We start from the raw sequence: 21,049 nt of genomic DNA, 5'->3' as shown, positions 1-21,049 counted from the left end.
CTCGCTAAGTACTGGTATGTGAATGTCGCAACAATCTGTTTTATTAAAAGAATTAAGATGTGAGTACTCTCTAAGTATTGGTATGTGAATGCCACCACCTATGAATTGATTTAAAACACAAACTAAATATTGAAAATATTTCAGGATGAAAAAGCAGAAGGTGTTATCCACCTCCCTGCTTTTCAAGTGTCTCCTGCAAACAATTTGAAGACGAAGAAATTGTAAGTATATCACTGTTTTCCATTAATTCCCAGAAGCTAGCTAAATTTAATTAATGGAATAATTCACTAAATTTGTCTTTACTGTACTAAACCTAATGACCTATTGTTTACATTTTTTATAGATTCAAATATTGTATGCTATTTATGATAGAAAATTTTAAGGTTGTTGGCCATTGCATGAATAATTTATGCCCAGATGTTACTGTTTGTTAGGATTTGCTTGTAGCATCAGCCAACAGCATGTCTATAATTTTTCTTGTATTTTAATGAATGCTTGGGTTTCTAAAATGTGGCTTTTATATTTCTAGAATGATGATGGATTAGAAATATTATTTGTCTAACATTATTTCAGATTATATGGAATAGTTTAAAAAACTGAATATTTTGTATCAGTATTTTCTAAATAAAATGCAAATAGAAACTAGCAACTAATATTTTCATCTAATGACTCAATGTTTTTAATTTGCATAGATCTTATAGGTAAGTTTTAGTTGTTGTCATCTATTGTTTCTTTTTGACACATTTAGCGACCTTTTGATTTGTTGATAAAAAAAACTTTAATCTCCCCCAGGAACATGTTGTAAACTATTAATAGACTTGACTTATCTGTGTGGTAATTTCTTGTTACAACCTGACAAGAATTTATCAACCAACCAATAAAATTAATAGTATTAAGTACCTACCCTTTTAACTTTCAGATTTCGGTTGACTGGTACTTACGTTTTTATTTGCTACTTACTCATAGTTCAGTTCTTTAGTTACATTTCACACTTTTGGTTGAGAATTTCCTTTTCATTTTATAAATTGTCTTATGCTTTAAATGTGAGCGTTATAATATTTATAGTTATTTTTTCCATCTTTTTACTTTTGTTCTTTTTTTATTTCTGAATTGTAAGTCAAAGAGGAAAAATGACATATTGACTTCCAGTGCATATTGTTTATCTTTATACTTCTAATATCAAGATAAAAAAATAAATAAAATATCCTTTAAGGAACATTTATAATTTAGTGAATCAGGCTTTATTAAATAAAAAAATAGATTACATTTTTGGCCATGTACGTAAAGTTAATTTGTGGATTTGAAGTTTATTCTGATATCTCTAGATATTTATTTACAAGTTGTGTAAGTCAGTTTAAACTATTTGGATTTTCAGTTGGTTAATGTCACATTTTTGTCAGTACTATCAAATCTATTGTTTTTTAATGCTGAATATTCAACATTTTGTTAAATTAAATAATCCACTAAGAAATAATACATCTTTGATTTGCTTAGAATTGTTTCATTTCTTGATACGCACAGTGTTATTTTTCACCTTCAGGGTTGCCACCTAATCACTCATTAGTTTTTTTAACAAAGGGCATTTTTTATTATTCAAATAAAAATGTTAAGAAGAAAAAAATCAATTGCTGAAATAAAATTAATTTTGACAAAATATTAAGTTAGGTAACTTTGAATGAAAAATAACTAAAAATTACTTTAAAAATGTTCATGAAAATCAAAAGTTATTTTTTGTTTGCAGTGCTTTCAACATTCACAATACTGGGACCACTTTTTCTTTTGCATCAGAAAGACAAGATGATATGAGCAAGTAAGTCACTGGTAAAAATATTAGTGTGTTAATTAATATCTTTTTTCCAGGACTTCTTTTGTTTTGACATATTTTCAACATTACCTGCCCAATTCAGCTTATAGTACTTAACTTTCTTAAGTCAGGATGTTCGTTCTTAACATCATAGAATGTTCTAATATCTCCTCTTCTATCCACCCCCACCCCCAAAATAAAATAAAATAGAAAGCTGTTTTACATTATCTGGCATTAGATAGCAAGTGTCTTTAAAGTTCACTGGACTTCAAAAATGAAATTATTATTGTAAATAGATATTTAGCTAAATGACTGTAAGATGCTATCCTTCATTTAATGCCAGGTGGATGAACAAATTGGGTCTCGCCTCAATCAGTTATAAAGAAACTGAACTACCCAAAGATGAAGCAGACCATACTCCTTTACCAACGGAACAAAAAAGTATGTTTTCTTCATACACTTGAACTTATAGTTGCTGCTGAAGGGTTTTATTATATATATGTCACTTTGGCTCGGACCAGGGAATATATATTTTATTATTTGTTAAGGCTGGCAATTTTCTAGAGATATGTTTTATACTTAAAAATAGTCACTTGATAATGTGATTAATAAATTAAAATGTATTTCAGGTGCATTTTATAGTGAAAGTGAAGATGATGATGATAATCTAAGTTCTTGGCAGGGAAGTTTACAGTCTTTGGCTAGCATTTCATCTGCTGGTAGCAGTATATCTCCTCAGACGTCTCCTGCACATAAGAGACACAATCTTCAAGTTATCAAAAGTAAATCTGTTACATACTTAGGCTAGGCCATATGATCCTTAAATGTTACACGACATATCAGATGTACTGTTTTCTCTTTTAGATGATCATTTAGTTCAAGAGCTTTAGTGTATGTATACATGTTTGTCAAACGTTTTCAGCAACAGTAGGTGCAAGCACAGAGGAACTGCATTCCATGTTGAGAACCATTGAGAACAATGACCTGACCATTGATGGTAAGGACAAAATAAAACAGAGACAAAGTCAGTGCATGCCCTTGTCCAACCTAGCTGTTGTTTGTCCTGTGGAGGTAGAAAGTTTAAGAAAGTTGCACTCTTTACAAAGAACACTGAAGGTTAGTCATAACATTTCTTCTCAATATGTTCTCCAGTGATATTTATGCACATTGTAGTTTTGTTTAAAATAGGGGTCCTAAATTAGATTAGGGCTCTCGAAATGAAGAACATAGTACGGACATTAAAAGTACATGCATGTTAAATTCAACAGGCCAAAGAACTGGAGCTCCAGCAAATTGAATCATTGATGAACAAGCCTAACATTTCCCCCGCTGAACTGCGAGAGTTCCTGAAGTTACATGATACCCACCTCGCGTAACAAGCTAATATTAGAATGTTGAGTTTAATTAAAGTAAATACGTCATGCTAGTCAGTGTTTATATGTGTATAATTTAAATAAGTTAAACGTGAGCCTGTAGAATGCCAAGTGTTAATTTACTTAGTAGTAATTTGTTTTCAAAATGTACACATGTGTAAATACCTTCATTGATTAGTTATGTTTTAGTTGGTAAGAAGAAAAAAATGGTAGAAATAGATTGTATTCTGTTACTTTTTTCTTATATTTAGTGGTAAAGAAAAAGAAAATTTATGCTTGTCAGATTAAAAAGCTTTATCTAATTTGTAGAATTCTGAGCTTCAGTCATATAAATACTGTGATGTAGAGTAGCGGCCCCATGTGTCCTGTGCACGGTAGGGAAAAGATGATGCTGTAGAGCATATTGCTACCAACTGCTGTTAACTGTGTTAAGAGTAGGCCTATTTGTGATATGATACATGTTGAGTTTGTGCATGTGATATGTATTTGTAAAGCTTGAAGTTGTTTGCTAGTTACCTATGTTATGTAATTCATAATTGTCAGTAATCTTATGGTTTTATTGCTATTTGATGTTGTTATTGCATATAATTACTCTCCACAAACCAAAGAGCTTTGTCTGAGGTCTAAAGTAAATTATTTTATTGATGCTAATGCATACAATTCTCTTGCTTTTAGAAATACTTAAATAGTATAATTTTTTAAGAAACTTGCCATAAAATGCCTGTAACAATTAATATTCTCTTGCTAGGTCTTCTAGGTAGGTTTAATTAACTTCTAATCTTTACAAGTTTAAAAAATGTGGTTTTATATACATATGTATATATGATTTAGAATTGTTGACTTATTTGTGAGAAATGTGTAAACCAACTAACTGCAACATGGATTCTCGTACTCTCAAATCTTGTGTGTTGTAAAGATTTTTGTTTCTAAAATAGGGACTAATTTTTTTGTGTGTATAGTAAGGATTTTGATGGTTTTTTTTGTATCAATATTAAGTTCTAATGCTCTGTTTGAGTGCAATAAACCATTTTCAGAGATTTTTAATGTTTTTATTTATTTATTACTGAAAATAAAGTGTATTGCTAAGTAGCATCAGAACCTAAAACCATGGGATGTTAAAAATTTCATCATTTGCTGATGAAATCTAGTACCACTAAAAGTTGCTAAGAAAAAAAAATTTTACTTGAAAAGCTTGCCCAAGGGGTTTAGCAAATACTGACTAAAATTAATTTTTTTAAACAAATTACACAACAAAACAACAATGTTCAGCATCATACTTTTTTTCACGTTTTATTTTCTTCATTAAATAATCAAAATAGATGGGTTAAGGTCAACAGTTGAAAGGTTGAACAAATACAACAGTGACGGTTACTTCAATGGTTAGCTTTAGAAGTCTCAGGCTTTGATATTAAGATCTAAGTAGAGTCCATTCCTATACAATAAACATCCATAATTTGCTGGCCATAAAAATGTGTCAAGAGTTTCTTGATGAAATAATGCATTTTTGTAGCTTGATATGCATAAAAATAAAAAATCTAAGCAAAATGATTATCTAAACAAGAAACAAAAAATAACCCAAGTTTTCTACTTTCCATAATAAAAGATTTAGACGATAAAGAACACAGCCTTTAAATTTTTGGTAGCCAAGGAATATACATGTCAAACTGAATCTAAACAATACTTTTAAATTATTCAATAGCATATACTTTACAGCTAATGGAATTATAATGCAGACATCATAATATGTGTAAAAAGGAGTTTCTTAACAACATACTTATTTACAAATGTAAAATGAAAATGATATATAAGTAAAATTTATTACTTTTTTTTATTTTTTTTAGGCTATTTAGAGATATATTACAACAAAAACAAGTTCATGTTCGATTTGATTTAAAAAAATCATTTCACCAAGTGGTGAGGGCACACAATTGCACAACATTCTCTCAAACTTATTTATATAGACGTGAAGTGAGAATGAGATACTGTTACTGCCTTCTCAAATTGTCCAATCTGGCCTCAAGATCAGCATCTGCATCAGCTACAGCTGCTGCCTGTGGTGTTTTGCTTGCATCTGATGCCAAACTTTTTCCTGTACTAGGTAAACCTGTAACACAATTTTTCTGTGGTCATTTACTGTAGAAAGCCACACAAAAAACTTAACTGTCAAACTATGTTAAACGGAAATATATATCGTGAACGCATCAGCCTAGCCCAACATATATTTTAGTGCTAGCTACTTTGAATATTGCAAATAAAAAAAACCCAACTAAGCTTCACAATTAAGGGAACCATTTTAACAGCTTAAAACAGGACGAAAGCTGTGAATTGTCACAATGGTTTATGAGAATATCATAACAGCAGATGATATAAAAACATTGGAGGGAGTACACTGCACAGTTGAGCATCAGAACATATTAGTTTTCACTAACAATAAAGAATTAAGGGCTTTAGTTTTAATCTTACTGCACAATAATGATTGAAACAACAAATTCTGCTAAATTAAAATCTTACCAGACATTTCATCTGCCAACTGTAATCCCAGCTCATCCAAAACTTGAGCGACAATGGCATCACTGAAACACCATGCATGAAAATGAGTGGGAGATTTACAACAACAAAAAAACAAAAAAAAAAAACAAAAAAAAACAAACAACCACTGCTTTTATCATTCTGATTGATTCAAAGTTAATAACATTTATGTCTGCTTATACATTTTGTTTACACTAAACAATTACAGTACACACACACTAATTAAGTTTACATAAATGGAACTAACAAAAACAGAGTTTAACTCTCAATGAGGTTGTACCCAGCTACACATTAAATAACCAACATGCAACATAACAAAATCTGTATACCTTTCCTCCTCATCGTCTTCATCTCCCAAAGCATCATCTATGGCATCACTCATCATTTCTTCCTTCATGTCCATAATTTCAGATTGTTTCTCAAACTCCATCATAATTTTTTGAATCTGAGGCAATTTGAGCTATGTAAAAAAAAAAGCAGAAAACTCAATTTATTTGAAGAAACCAAAGAAACAGAATCTTTTATTTATTGTTTAAAATTTGCATTTTGTTTTAGAAAGTGTATTTTTTAATTAACATTTTTATTTCTGCAAAGAAATTAGCAGTTTACATATTTGAATATGATACAATAAACTTTAACAAACATTAATGAAAAAAAAAAGTATTTTATACAAATTTAAACTGAAATATTTTTTTCAGGCTATCTCTTAAATGTTTGATGCAATACAAAAATTACTTACTATAGTAAAATGAAGCAACTAGTAATAAAATAATTATCTAAGTAGGCCAACACTTATGGCAGGAAAATATTTTTAAAATGTGAAATTGTTTCCTACCTGCTTATTCATGGTAGCCATTGCCTTTGTTACTCCTTTCATAGCCTGAGCCATTGTGTTATTGGCTTTTAAAGTTTGAATTTTGAGTGAAACTGCCTGGATGTTAGCTCTGAGAGAGATGAATTTCTTCACATATCGCCGAGTTCTAACTAAATCTTTTGCCATGATTTTAACTGCATCCTGGGGGAAAAAAAAGGTTCAATTTAGCTAACATATTTTATTTATTTATTTAAGCTCTTTGAGTTTTGTTATAAAACATTTTTTAATAGCATGTCTTAAAAGAAATACATTACTAAACAACAAAAACATACTCTTAACCTATTTTTTAAATGAAATATAACTTGATAAACTACAACAAAATGATCAAATAAGTGCTAGCTCTATATAAGGGTTTTTAAGGTCAGTATTCTTACAACTGTAAAGTAGCATTTTAATATTGACCAGATACAAAACTTATAAAGGGGAATTAGTACAGCGGCCCGTTTGGGGATTTTTATGAAAGTACTTCTACTGTAATCATATTTATATGGTAAAAATAGTTTGAATACAGGTTTTTGTTTATAAAGTAGTTGATGCAATAATAACAATTTTTTGAAGCACATTGTAGTACAGTTGTAATTAAAACATTAGTTTTCATTTTATAGAGTAAGCTATTAAACCTACAGCATCATATAAACTAATAAGTAACTAATTACCATTTGACCCTGCTTTGCCATTTTTCTGATATCTGCAATGACTTTTTTTTCTTGTTGCTCCATCTTTTGTCTTTCCCTATCAAGATCCCGCATTGCTTTTGTAAGAGCTCTTTGATTCTGTCGTAGCATTTCATCAGGGGTCTTCTTACGGCCAAATAAAAATTCCATGATGAGAGGCTAGTCCTATATATTAGTGCAAGACTATTCCAAATATACAGCTCTTGTGCCTTGTTTCACTGTGAAGAATTTTTTTTAAACTGATGAAATTCAAGATTTTTACATGATTAACATAAACAAAGGTAGAATTATCATTAAAACTACTATTACAAAATACATTTAAAAACTATCCTTTATTACTGAAGATGTGATAAATTAAGATCATGATAACTTGAATGTATGAATCATGAATACTGTATATAAAACAAACCAAAGGTTGGTTAAGAGTTCTGACCACTGGATGGGTGTGGTCCATGGTATGTTTTTGAAATACTTTTTTTTTTATTCAATATAAAAAAAATTTGTTAGGCATACTTGTTTTGTGATTAACCTAATTAGTTGAAAAAAAGTTGAAGTAAATTTAAAAGAAAAGAGTAGAGTATATTAGATCTATATATCTATATACAATATGTAACTAAGGGCCTATCATAAATTACTGATATTAATCAATCAATTATTAATAACTAACAATTACTAAACTACACTTATTTCTGTAGCTATCTAGATCTAGCTATTTAATTTAAATTAACAAAGAGTGAATCCTTTTTTTAACCAAGTTAATAATTGTATTGTGTTTCCTCTCATTTGCAAGCATATTTACCACCTTACCAATACGCATCTAGCATTTTACTCCCACCTTACACATACTTTGTAATTGTTTGATGCAAGGTTGTTGAAGCTAAACGTAAGCATTTTTTTCCATGTGTTGAAATATGCAAAATGTCTTCAACAGTCCAGTATATTAATTCTCACACATGAAATGATTGCTCAATGTCCAACAAACATATCAATTATCAGGGCTACTCAGAGCTGAATAATGTATTTTGTATAGGGTTGGCCTTATATTAAATGCATTAAAAAAATTAAAAGTTTAATACCAAATGTTCAAGTTGCAATGCAGGTTGGTTGTACCTCAAATTCAATCTGGTCAAGTAAGTACACTTAGGCAGTACCACAGATGATCCTCAACTTCAATATCAGTTCTGGAGCAGTTTCTTTAATTAAAATTTTAAAAATTTAGACTTAGTCACTAACTTAGTAAATATATTTATTTATTAACGAAGATTATTAATATTAGTATTATTAATTTTTAATACATTAACAAGAAATCTTTTTTAGACTAGTACCATTCTAAAAACTTAATAATGTAAAACCTTCTGATCTTCATTGACATTTAGGCTACATTAGAATTAGAGCTACTAGATCTATATTATTTACTACAAGCCGACCCGCGGCGTATCATACGCCGCTATTTAGTTGCTTTATTTTCTACTTTTCAGTAATTCATAATTTGTGAATTCGACAGTACCAATGCTGCCACTGAAAATATTTGCATTTAAACACTATCAGTAGCTCGTTAAGGATGATACCCCCCCCCCCCCAACATTCCTTTCCCCCAACCCCTGCCCTATCCCCCCCCCCCCCCATGAATGAAAGCAGCCTCCTCTTAGCTACCTACCCTAAGTTTAAAATCGTTTCAAACTAAATTATCTCCCCTAATAGCCGTCACTAAACCCGGCTCTACGATTGTAAACATTTAGCGTGAACCACAGCTCACCAGACCATGTCAGGGTGGGGGAGGTAGGGATATGCTTAGAGAGGAAGAGAGGGTGCTGCTAGGCGCGCTTACAGCTTGGTGTTTTCTAGGGTATCCAAGAAGAGAATTATATATATAGATATAGCCTAAAGGGCATAGGCCTAATAATAAATACATAATGTGGAGCTCTAACTAGATCTAGGCTTAATAATACTAATAGTAATATTAATAGTAATTAATATAATTGTAGCCCTAATCAGAGGCGTCATGAGGCGGGGCGGGGGTGTGGACATCTTAACTATTAACTGTGCACACTTTAAAACTATCACAAGAGAGTGAGGGGTTAGCAGTCTTAGTTATAGTTTGAGAAAATGGGCCAGGGAGCTGTAGACTGTAGCCTATATTGAGCTATTTTATACAATTATTTTTTTTTTTTTTTGTATTTGGACTGATAGGCATATAAAACAAAATTTAAAAAAAAACATGAAATTACGTTTAACAGAAGAAAATAAAATAAAGCACATTTTTACATGCGTGCTCAACATTCACTCGGTCAGAGAAGTTCATGCCATAGGCCATATGTTATAGACCTAACGACTCCAGCTCGCCGTAACATTTGTCGGGTATTTAAAGCAAGATCTCAAGATACTTCTTAGAATTACAAGAAAAAAATCACAACAGAAAAGATATAGGCCTATTCTGCATCTTAAAAGCATTATTGTTTAACTAAATCTTAATAATTGGTTGGTCCGAATAGTGGACAAGGCTATAAGTCGTATAGGCAAGGACCCAGTTCCCAATAATAGTGGATAGCAGCCACTGTGCCCTTTAGTTAGTAGAAGTATTAGTAGTAATAGACTAGCTAGTAGTTAATCTATAGTTTGACAGTGACTCTTTAACTTACTGGCTAAATCAAATCTAGATCTAATACTTACTTACTTAACTAGTCTCTTGAATAGTCTCTAGCAAGATCTAGATCTACTACTAAACTAAACTCTACTTCGTACTTTGAGTGTGTCTTGTACAAGTATAATTTGACTGTGACTCTTTTAGTCTTTAACTTACTGGCTAAATCTAATACTAATACTTACTTAACTAGTCTCTTGAATAGTCTCTCTAGATCTACTACTAAGCTAAACTCTGCTTTCAGTTAATCTTGTGTACATGTACTCTTGTTGTAAGTAAACCTTACGGTCAATGGGGCAAGTGAAGTAGAGTTCACTTGTTTCTGTGACCTCGGCTTATGAAGAGATAGTGTGGTCAGCACTATGAATGTACTCTTGTAATGTTTATTTATTTAATTTGAAAACTAAATCTGCTGACTACCTCGCCTCAAGTCCTGGATCAGTGATCTGATGGAGAATCTCTCCTCTCTTTAGTTAGTTAGATTCTAGATTAGATTAACTTATGAAAACTTATATTGTAAAACCTACTGATTTTCAAAATAGTTACATTAGAATGATGTAGATCTAGCTTACAACTGTAGTAAATAATTCTCACATGACTAGAAAACGTACTGTAAAGTATGACACACTCTGTCTTTACTCATTGATGTATTTTTAGATTTCAATGTTTTTGTCATTTTATTGACTTCCGTATACACATCGATGACGTCATTTAATGTTATAAGAACTCTTTTAGCAGTTAGCCTAACTGGCTTTCTTAATCTTAATACTTGGCCAAATCGCATCCACTTATTAGAAATATTTATGTTTGCAACATACTTTCCCAAAATCACCACTCATCTAACACAATTACACCTAGAATCTAAATCTAGGCCTATCTAGGTCTATTTAAAATAAGATTTTTCACAATATAAATGTAAACTAAAGACAGGTTAAATGGCACTTTTTTTTTAAACACCTCAAATTTTAGGATTACATTTCAATCGTATTCTTGTTTGCATGTAGATTTAGATCTATATTATAAGCTTTCAAAGAGTTGCAGATTTCGATAGGTTAGCGTTTTTCCCAAAATTAATTAAATTAATCAATTTTCTGCGCTTTTAATCAAGCAAACTATTTAGGCCTACAGAATTGGCGTATATTAGACCTACTACTAGTCTATATATTTTGATTTCTTTAAGATTAAAAACAACAAATGATAATATTCGGAAAATTTAAATAAGTTTTTTTTTCTAGATAAAAACATAAATGATACTTCAAAAAAACTTTTAAAGGCCTAATTATTTGAACTTATAAAAAAAAAGTAGGCCCTAATCATGAGGCTTTAAATAATCTGGCAAACAAAATCGATATCTAAGATGGCGGCATCCCTGCAGTGATGTGCTGTGTGGGGTAATAACTAAGTTTTGTGATAAAACCATTATGTTTTAATATACACAATTTAATAGTTATTGCATTTCAAATGTTTTCATTTAAATTTAACTTTATATTTCAAGTATGACATTTTAGAGATTTGACAAATCAATCACTATTTGTGAAATTTTACTTACGCCAGGAATAGTCTACTTTTGCTTTTTTTGTTCGAGTGGTCGACCCTTCTTCAAGTTCTTCATTCTCATTCTGGTAGTGGGTAATCTACTGAGCTAGATCTAGAATCTAGATCTAGATAGATTCTAGATCTTTATATTATACTCGACAGATCTAGAACTGGACTAGTACTTCAGACTTTTAATACTAACTGTAGGCCAACAACAAAAGTGAAATTATTTTCTGGATGAATCTAGATTATATTCTAGATTCTAACAAATCTAGATCTAGAAATATTCTAGATCTAGATTCTATCTGAGATGTATCTTTTTGTGAATTATCCTTTCAAGTTCAACACATAGGGCATAGGGCCTAATTAATTTCTGTTCACTTTTTAATTGTTAACAACTTAACATTAGTAAGTTTGTAGATAGAGTGAGTGTGGTGTACAGAAGCTATTATTAAGGTACTACAGAAGCTATTAAGGTACTTCTTCCCCTACCAACAACCACAATATTTTCCTAACATTCTTCCTACCTCAACTAGTCTAACTGTACCTATTGGAACTATTAAATTTTAATTTGTTAGGCCTAACTTAATTATATGTAGATCTAACTGGTTAACTGCCTAGCCCAGAGATCAAGAGGAATTTGGTATAACTAAGCACAGGAGGGCTTGAGTGCTAGAACTGGTCATGATGGACATAAGACACAAGGTCATATTTTTATCAGTGGCTGAATTGATTGAAAAATATTCCACCAGTTGCATAGGGTGCTATGCTTACATTTAAAATATTAGGCATATGTTCAAAATAGTAATTAGGCACTCATTTCCCCCCACCAGAAGTTACACTTTGTATTTAGGTCTAAGTGGTTCCACCAGAGACAGCTAAGAAGTTAGCTTTTCACAATGGATGTAATTAATAATATAAATTGTAGGCCCTATTTATTTTTAGGGCCCTATGTAATTTGATTACTGCATTAAACACATAAAGTCTAAAGTGGTCTACATTTTGTGGTCTTAATCACAGGCCCTTGAGATGTCTTATGCATTGTCCAAATTCTTCTTCATTAGTTATTAGTGTTGTCATGATTAATCATAACACTTTAATAAATGCATTTTTCAATATTTTAATTTCAAATTACTTTTTTCTGCAGCACACTATTTAAATTTTCCAAGTCTTTCGGTTAAGTTTATTCAGTGCTACTTCAAAATACGTAATTCACCTTTGATCAAGCAAACTCTAAACAGAAACAGAAATAAACTTGTGCCCATCCACTAAGAGCTTAGCACACACTGTATATCTGAGGACAGTAGTAACCAAATTAACAAAGTTTTAAGCATATCTTGAATGATGATGTAATACTAATGTAAAGAGTTGTCTTAAAAACATTTGCAAGAAAAAAAAAAAGAATTTCTAAGGAATTTGTTTTATAATATCACCACTGCTGCTACACTATTTTCAATGTCTGTGAAGAAACCAAGTCCTCAGTGGAAGGTTTGTAATTTGCTTAATTTTAAAAAAGTTTTAAGTGTTAGTTCAAAGTCATTTAGGTTTCAATACAAAATTTAATGCATCATTATATAATTAATTTTAAAAATAAATATTTTTTTGTAGAAATTCCAGCCGCCTGTTCAAGATCCAGCCATTATATCCATCCATCAAAATCCCAGTGTTGTGAACTTAAATGTTAATGCTGAATTGCCACAGACGGCGCCAGGGTTTCCCAGAGTCAGGGAAACTGGCCTTATTGACAAGAAACAGGTATTTTAAAGTTATATTGCGTGATTAATAAGTACAATGTCTCTTTGTCGTTTTTTATGATAGTTACACATTTTGCATTTATATAATTTATATAGCACAAGTTTGGTTACAATTGAGAAGCAAATTATTTGATGCTGTATTTTGAATACACAATGAAAGAATACGCTTTTATGATTTTTAAAAATATTACAAAATATATTTTCTGCAGCATTCCTATGGATTTATTCAGTGCTGTGACAGAGATGCCAGACTGTTTTTCCACTATTCTGAGTACAATGGCAATGTGGAAGCATTAAAGATTGGAGGTTCTTTTTTTACTCATTGTATACATTTTCTAGGAAGTCAGTCGTATTTCAGATTAATGCCACCACAAAATAACTGCATCATTACATAGCAAAATATCTCAATTAAATAGTATTTAAGACATTATTTTAAGAATTTTGAAGCACCTTTACATATTTCGTTAATGTGCTTATTTCCAGAAAGTCCCCATTGGTAGTTTTTGCTCTTCCCATATTTATATTCACTTAATGTGATAACTATTATTCATTGGAAATTTTTAATTTTTTTTCCAAAACAAAACAAAACTAACAGAGGCAGTGGAGTTTCAAATGTCTTATGATCGTAGGACAGGAAAGCCAGTGGCAGTGGCTGTTGTGAAAGTGGATCCATCCATGGTGTCACCAGAGATAATTAATGATGAGAAAGTGCAAGGGACAATTGTTCAGGAAGCAAAACTGATCAAACAGAAAAATGTAACATTTTAATAACTATTTTTTTTTTATAAATTATTAGCACCAGTATGATTTAATTTGACAATTCAAAGCTTAAATATTTTTTATTGTTTTACAATGAATTGAAATTTGATTTAACATTTAAAATTTGGTTTAACATTTGAAATTTTGTATACATTTAGGGCACAGTACCTGGCACACAAGATGGACTAGGCAGAGTTACCTATGTCCATAATGGTGAATGTTTCTTTTTGCCGTATGGTCTAGATGATGTTGTGGCCAACTCCACAACTCCAAAAGCTGGGGAAGATGTTTTGTTTCAAATAGCCACAGACAAACGGTTTGTTAATTGCCTCTCATCTAATAATTTATTGTTTTTTATTTTCTGTATTTTAAACTTGCTCATTTCCTATATTATGCACTCATTATTTATGTTTTCCTTGCATAAACTTTAATAGAGATGGTAAAATTCGTGCTCGAAATGTTGAATCATTGGAGTCAGCTACACAGCGTTATGTTGGTGTTGTGTGCTCCATGAAGGATACCTTTGGCTTCATAGAGCGTGCTGACATTGTGAAAGAGATTTTCTTTCACTACAGTGAGTTTAAAGGAGACATTTCTGAGCTTATTTTGGGTGATGATGTTTCCTTTGGTGTACAGATCAGAAATGTAAGTAGAAGGTTTAACGAACTTATCTTGAGTTTTTTTATGTTCACAAATACCGCGTAAAATGTGAGTATTAAAATGTACAAGTTAATTACATTTAAATTATCCTTGTGTTTAACAGAATAAGGAAGTGGCAGTTGAAATAGAATGTTTGCCAGAAGGTACTGTAATCTTTGAAGATATTGCTGTTGAAATGGTCAAAGGAAAAATACTTAAAATGATAAAATCTACCAACAGACGACCCAGTGAGGCCTTAGCTGGAAGAATTATGTATGAAACCCCCAAAGGGTAAGCTACTTAATATGATTACAGAATGCTGACCATGAGCTATTAAAAGTTGATTGAAATTTAATTTTAATATAAATTTATTGTTTAGACTGATAGAAATCCCCTTTGGTGAGAAAGATCAAAGAGGAGAGTGCACTCTACAGCAAGGAGACACAGTAGAATTCCAGATAGCAACAGACAGGAGAGACAAGCTTCAGAGAGCTACGAACATAGCTTTGTTAGATGAAACTTTCGAGTACTCAGGGGAAATCAGAGAAACTGTGAGTTCAAGATTATTTGAACCCACACAGACTGTTTTAGATAGAACTGAAAGTGTTGATGATTTTAAAATATTGGTGATTAAAGTAATATTTTTTTTCTGTTCTTAGGGTGTAATTGCTGCATTGAAGGATGGGTATGGCTTTATTTATTGTGCTGAACGTGATGCACGTATGTTCTTTCACTTTAGTGAATTTATGGACCTTACTTATAGTCCTCGTCTCCAGGATGAATTACAGTTTACTGTGGATCAGGTAAAATTTGTTACTCTAGTATAGAAAAAATCTAATTTCTATACATATTAAAATTTTTTTTTAAATTGAGATTTTGGATATTTCCAATATGCTTTGTCCATTTCTTATGTAAGAAAAACAAAGCCAAATGTTCAATTCCCTTTCTTTTGAAGGATGCATCACAACCGACTCGCCAAGTAGCCACACGAATAAGACATTTGTCAAAAGGATCTGTGTCTTTCATAAATGTTTTAGCTGGTGTCTATATTGGGACTATTGACAAAGAACCTTCAACACATAAAAACCAAGGTTATTTTTTAAATGAGATTTTTTAAGATAAACTTATTTCTATTTATAGGTAATTTATTTATCCTAATTTAAATGGGATTATATATGCAGGTAAAAACAAGGAAGGTGAACCAGGGAATATAATCTATGATTATGAAGGAGTTATCCAGCAGATTCCTTACTTCTTTAAAGATGTGACTGATCAGAATAACCTACCCCATTTTGGTGACAAGGTATGGGCTTATACTGCTTAATAAAAAATAATGCAGAACACTAAATTGATTACGGTACATTTCAGTTGTGAATATAATTTCTTTTTGAAAAAATACAATCAGGTTGACTTTCAAATTGGAGAATTAAAATCAACTGGCAAAAAACAGGCTGTTAAGGTTCGTGTAGTCTTGAGGAATATTGCTGGTCGCTGCCATGGGTTTGTTGCCACCCTGAAAGAAAATTATGGCTTCATTGAAACTGCAGATCATGAAAAAGAAGTTTTCTTCCATTTTAGGTACATATTTACTATTTTCTAGAAAACTAATAAGATTTTCTTGTCAATTAGCTAAAATTTATTGTAAAATGCATTGTTATTGCACATTTTTAAAAACAAAGATAAATTTTTATATGCATGTTACCTATTTTTTTTTAAATAGTTCTTTTAATGGTGATACAAATGAGTTAGAACTTGGAGATGAGATGGAATATACACTTGCCAGAAAAAGCAGTAAAGTCAGTGCTGAAAATATCCGCAAGCTCAACAAAGGCACCATTCCACCTGATGTAAGAATTAGTGTTTAAAAATTTAGTTGCAAGTTGACAATTATTTAATATATATTTGATCAATGGTTAATACTTAAATAATTGTAGGAGACTGTCCGTGAAAAGGGCACGCTACAGGGCAGAATAATCCGTCCCATGAGAATTGTGAACACTGAACAAGAAGAGTATTGTGGACTTGTGCAGGCAATGGATGATGGCTAGTATTCTTTTAATACTTTTTTTTTTATATTTATTAAGTAATTTGTTTGTTTCATGTTATTTTTAACTATTTAGCTCATTATAAACTGTATTTCTCAAATCATTGATTGCATGCTCTTAATCATTTGACAAAAGCTTAAGTCGTTTTGTTATAAAATTAACCTAAGTTTTACTAAAATTCCAACAGATGGCAATGACATAGATGAGCCTTATCCATATGGAATAACTAGCCTTGCTGATAAAAGAGATTTTCTTCAAAAAGATGATGTGGTTAGATTTCAAGTAGCTCGCACAAAAAAAGATGGCAGTCTTCGAGCCATAAACATTGGAGCACTGCGCAAGTTCATTAGAGCCAAGGTTGATTCTGTGAAAGGCCAGGTATGAAGGTTTTGGTTTTAATGCCTGTATTCACTTGTTTAAAAACAGGAATGTGACTTATGAATTTTTCAGTTTAAATTCTTTTCAGTCAAGAAAATTTAAAAAAAATCTACATAGGCTACAATGTCCATCTTCCAAAGTTAAGACACATTTTGTTTTGCTCATCCAAATGGTCAAGAGGCTGAAATTGTTGAGGGGTAGAAATGCTATATCACTTAACACATTGATAAGACCTCTTGGACTCTCAGAAATCATAACACAATTTCAGTTAAATAAATATTGCAGTTCAATGCTTGGAAAAAAAGTATTTTTACAATTTTTTAAATAAAAATTTGTAAAATTAATAATCGATTTCATTTGAAAAGGATTTTTAATGTTAATTTAATGTAACAGAAACATCTTTATAGCTATATTTTTAATAATATTTTAAACCTTAAACAGTTCACCAGTCCTTTATTTTGATATATTAATGTAGTGCTGCAAAAAACATTGGGAAACATCTCCAAATTATTTCCAACTTTTTTAAAGATGATTTTTGTTCATTTTCCTCTTGAAATCAAGATATTCATTGTGCAATTTTGATGTTTTAAAATATAGTATGGATTCATCAACTTTGAAGCAGCAGAAGAAGGCAAGAAATTGTTCTTCCATATGACAGAAGTTCATGATGGTGCTGTCATTCAACCTGGAGATGAAGTTGAGTTTGTACTGGTACAAAATCAAAGAAATGGAAAATACTCTGCTTGTAGTCTACGCAAAATTACGTAAGTTACTATACAAATCTTTGAATCAGGAGTACTTGTATGTTTTTATTAGCCTGTTTCTTTGTGTGAAAATTTGTATTAAGTTAAATACTTTATTGATTAACTTTTCCCATTCTTATAAAATAATATAATATTATTTAAATAATATTTTAGTGATACCCGCAGACCAGAGCGTCTGCTGAGTCGCCTAAAAAGCATAACTGAAGATAACAGCAGCTACAAAGTAATTATTGTTCGCAACCCTAGAGGGCCTGACAACACTAAAGGATTTCAGCCTAGAACTCCATGGAAGCCTGCAGTTTCATGAATATTGAAATATCTTTTTTAAGTTAAGTTTATTATCAAGCTTTTCAAACTTTTGGAATTTTAAAACTATTAGTGTCATGAATCATGACATCATAATGTTGGTGGTATATTTTCTTTGTATACCAAAATGGAAAAAAAATGTAGTCTGATGAAAAGTCTGTCCCCTTGTTAAACCACAAAATTGTTTTCTTAGGGAACTGACAAAAGACATGAAGCAGCTAGACACCAGTATCATTTAAAGGGGGAAAAACTTTTTTCTCATTTCCTTTACACTGATGATGAACTGAATCTATGCAAAAGTTAACTTTTTTTTTTACAAGTACAAATTGTATTCTTACCTACAGTTTTAATGCCTCATCTCATACTCCACACACCACTCGGTTTACGTAGTAGTTTGGGTAATAGGAAACTCCACTAAATATCATAAGGGGCAGTGAAAACTTTAAAAAATCATTTGATAGATGCCCGTGCCTTGCTTCAGTTTTACTTTGACTTTTATGTGTCTGTGCAATTTTCCTCCCTTGTGATAACAGCTGTTTTTTTCACAATCATTATAAATTTTAAATTAAAATCAGGGAAAAACCTGAAGGCATTTACCAACAGAATAATGATGTCAAGAATTACTAAAATTCAGTCATTATTCATTATTTATGTATTTAAAATTTTATCTTCGAGAATGGAAAGCTACTTGTTTACATTTTTCTACATTCTCAGATTAAAGTTTAATATGTTTTTGTTTTTATTGTTCATATTTTTGGTCATGCAAGAACATGTATGGAAGTTTCATGCTGATTCCTTTCAGGCCCTCTATTTTCTCCAGATTTCTTGGTTTTACAGTTGAGAAAAATAGCTGTGGTAGACTTCATGTCTGTTGAATTGAAAAACAATTTATTGCTAATATTACTGCACCATTCTGTTTGCCAATATTCCTGCTTTTGTTCAATAATTTTTCTGCCTTTGTGTTATATAGTAATTCTTAGAATTTTGTCATCAGCTGTTTGATTTTTGTTTTCTTTGTGTTTCAATAATGCCTTTTTCCATTTGTTAGGCACAATGAATTAATCATTTATATCATTTTTGTGTAATTAACAGTTCGAGAAGCAAAAATGCTTAGTTATTGATGGGAGAGTACAGGTGTGAATAAGCTTTTCAGCAATGTTAAAGGCATTGTTCTAAGATATTTTTCTTTAATTTCTGACATAGCTATTGGTAAATATTTGAAATAGTTATGGCTGGATTTTCTTTTAATGAATAACTGAATTCTTATCTACAATTTTATTTTAAGAAAATGAAAAAAAAAACTTAATTGTTACATTGTAGACAGAAGAATGGTCATAATATGTAAATTGCAGTGTTAACCACTTGTATTGGAACATAATCATCAATATTTTTGGTTTGATTAAAAGTAGTTACTCAAGAGCTCTGCGCCCAAAAGTCTTTCATGGCAAGTTAAATAATTATCAATTTGTCATTTGTAAACTTTTTGCAGTGCACATCAGAATATTCTATTTGATGCAGAGGCGCATGAAAAAGGGCTCAGAATTTTGTTTAAAGCAAAACTAGGTTTTAAAAAATTATCATTTGTAAATATGTGACTATTTATTTTGATAGGAATTAAGTGTAGGATCAGAAATGAGCTCCAGTATGAAATGCACTGCAATCTTAATTGCTTTGTCACTTTGAGCAGCCAATCTCCCAATCATGTGCCTTTGCATATAGACAACTGTAATCTATGCTGAAGAAACTTCATCTGTATATGACATGATGTATATTTTTTCACTGACATGCATGAAGTAGTATTGTACTTAATAATGAAGAAAGCTATTTTCTTAACTTCATTTAACATGTATTACTTCATGTATACATTTGATGTCACATAACTAATAATCTGTGTTTGTGTTTTATGTCACAAAATGTTGAAGCAATATAAAAAAAAAGATTCTTTTTCTATTATGTTTTTTAGTTTGAAATTAAATTTAGACATAGTGTTTTTGATATATAAGCACAATTGTACCAATTAGATGTATTGTTTTTTTTTTTTTAAATATTTGACCCTAAGGCAATGGATAGCCAGGAGATCATTTTAAAGTCTGTGATTTTTCTTATTCATTTCAGGCTTAAAGTTATATTTTAGTTGTGTTGTTTTTTGTTTTGTGCGTTTATGGGTATTCATTCTATACCCCATTTGTTGTTACTGTATTTAATATTACACTCTTTTTCGAAAGTCCTTGTGCTCATTGCCCTATTGGTGACATAAGAAATGGTTTAAGACCTTGGTCAGGTGGTTTCACCAAAATAGTTTCTTATCTCACATAACGGTATGGTTCTAGAACAGATCTGAAGAATTTGTTGTGTGAATGGCAAACTAGTTTTTCCCCGCCTGGCTGCTCCAATTCCTTGGGCTTGATAGATTTTATACTCACAGACTTGATAACTCAGTCTTTAAAAGAACAATGTATTTTATAGCTTGGGTTATAAATGTAGAAAATGTAGAATGGTGTGTATTTTTAATGATTATGAATGATTTTAGTCTTTAAAGATAACTCAGCAATTTTGTACAAAAAGTGGCAAAGGCACAAGGATTTGAAATGATTCCACTTATATTGACAGTTTTTTTTTTACTTGATGTTGCTGGGGTTTTGATGGCAATGGTGCAGTAATGAATGCTTTGTTCAATCAATTTACAATTTTGTAACTTAACTAAGAAGACAACCACCAATTTTTAATTCATCAAAAACTTGAGTCAAGTTCTAACCACTAATGCTTACAAAAACAATAAAGTCATTTGTGGTTTTCAAGTCAGTGTTTCTTTTTTATTTGTGTAAGGGTTATGTTTACTGAACATGTTTAGTGATTTGTTGGAGTTTAAAGAAATGTATAGTTGTGTGAGTTAGGCTTAAACTATTTTAATCAAACTTTAAAATTTTAAATCCTAAATAAAACTAAATGAAATAAAATACACCACCTCGGATT

At 31.0% G+C, this 21,049-nt stretch overlaps 3 protein-coding genes across 12 annotated transcripts in view; 2 read left to right on the top strand and 1 right to left on the bottom strand.

Moving 5' to 3' along the window:
- LOC131953141 (uncharacterized) overlaps positions 1–4,216 on the top strand; it is a 19,109-nt gene extending 14,893 nt beyond the window's left edge. For both annotated transcript variants that reach the window (XM_059316174.1, XM_059316173.1), the window contains 6 exons: positions 145–221; positions 1,742–1,810; positions 2,148–2,245; positions 2,434–2,586; positions 2,727–2,920; positions 3,073–4,216. In XM_059316174.1, the coding sequence (XP_059172157.1) occupies positions 145–221; positions 1,742–1,810; positions 2,148–2,245; positions 2,434–2,586; positions 2,727–2,920; positions 3,073–3,180 (699 nt within the window). In that variant the 3' untranslated portion in view covers positions 3,181–4,216. The remainder of the gene's footprint in view (positions 1–144; positions 222–1,741; positions 1,811–2,147; positions 2,246–2,433; positions 2,587–2,726; positions 2,921–3,072) is intronic.
- Positions 4,217–4,436: 220 nt separating this feature from the next.
- On the bottom strand, positions 4,437–10,599 carry LOC131953146 (charged multivesicular body protein 2a). 9 transcript variants are annotated; one of them, XM_059316190.1, is made up of 7 exons: positions 10,507–10,599; positions 8,331–8,447; positions 7,237–7,472; positions 6,542–6,721; positions 6,036–6,166; positions 5,689–5,750; positions 4,437–5,281 (listed from the first exon to the last, which is right to left on the bottom strand). In XM_059316190.1, exons 3-7 carry the CDS (start codon positions 7,402–7,404, stop codon positions 5,163–5,165), a joined length of 660 nt encoding a protein of 219 aa, XP_059172173.1. In that variant the 5' UTR covers positions 7,405–7,472; positions 8,331–8,447; positions 10,507–10,599; the 3' UTR covers positions 4,437–5,162. The 9 variants fall into 9 exon arrangements, with proteins under 9 accessions (XP_059172173.1, XP_059172176.1, XP_059172171.1 ...); XM_059316193.1 differs by having other exon boundaries at positions 8,365–8,447; XM_059316188.1 differs by having other exon boundaries at positions 10,490–10,593.
- A 605-nt stretch (positions 10,600–11,204) lies between these two features.
- Positions 11,205–20,874, top strand: LOC131953153 (cold shock domain-containing protein E1-like). The gene is made up of 18 exons (XM_059316207.1): positions 11,205–11,286; positions 12,579–12,919; positions 13,040–13,186; positions 13,395–13,491; positions 13,781–13,941; positions 14,103–14,260; positions 14,379–14,589; positions 14,708–14,874; positions 14,963–15,134; positions 15,243–15,386; positions 15,539–15,674; positions 15,765–15,886; positions 15,989–16,161; positions 16,304–16,430; positions 16,518–16,626; positions 16,816–17,006; positions 17,604–17,770; positions 17,924–20,874. Exons 2-18 carry the CDS (start codon positions 12,887–12,889, stop codon positions 18,075–18,077), a joined length of 2,469 nt encoding a protein of 822 aa, XP_059172190.1. The 5' UTR covers positions 11,205–11,286; positions 12,579–12,886; the 3' UTR covers positions 18,078–20,874.
- Positions 20,875–21,049: the final 175 nt, after the last annotated feature.

Source organism: Physella acuta, unplaced genomic scaffold, assembly GCF_028476545.2.
Source record: "Physella acuta isolate Inbredline_101_S28 unplaced genomic scaffold, ASM2847654v3 ptg000911l, whole genome shotgun sequence".
In the NCBI taxonomy this organism is placed as follows: domain Eukaryota; kingdom Metazoa; phylum Mollusca; class Gastropoda; family Physidae; genus Physella; species Physella acuta.
This window is presented reverse-complemented; position numbering and strand designations above follow the sequence as displayed.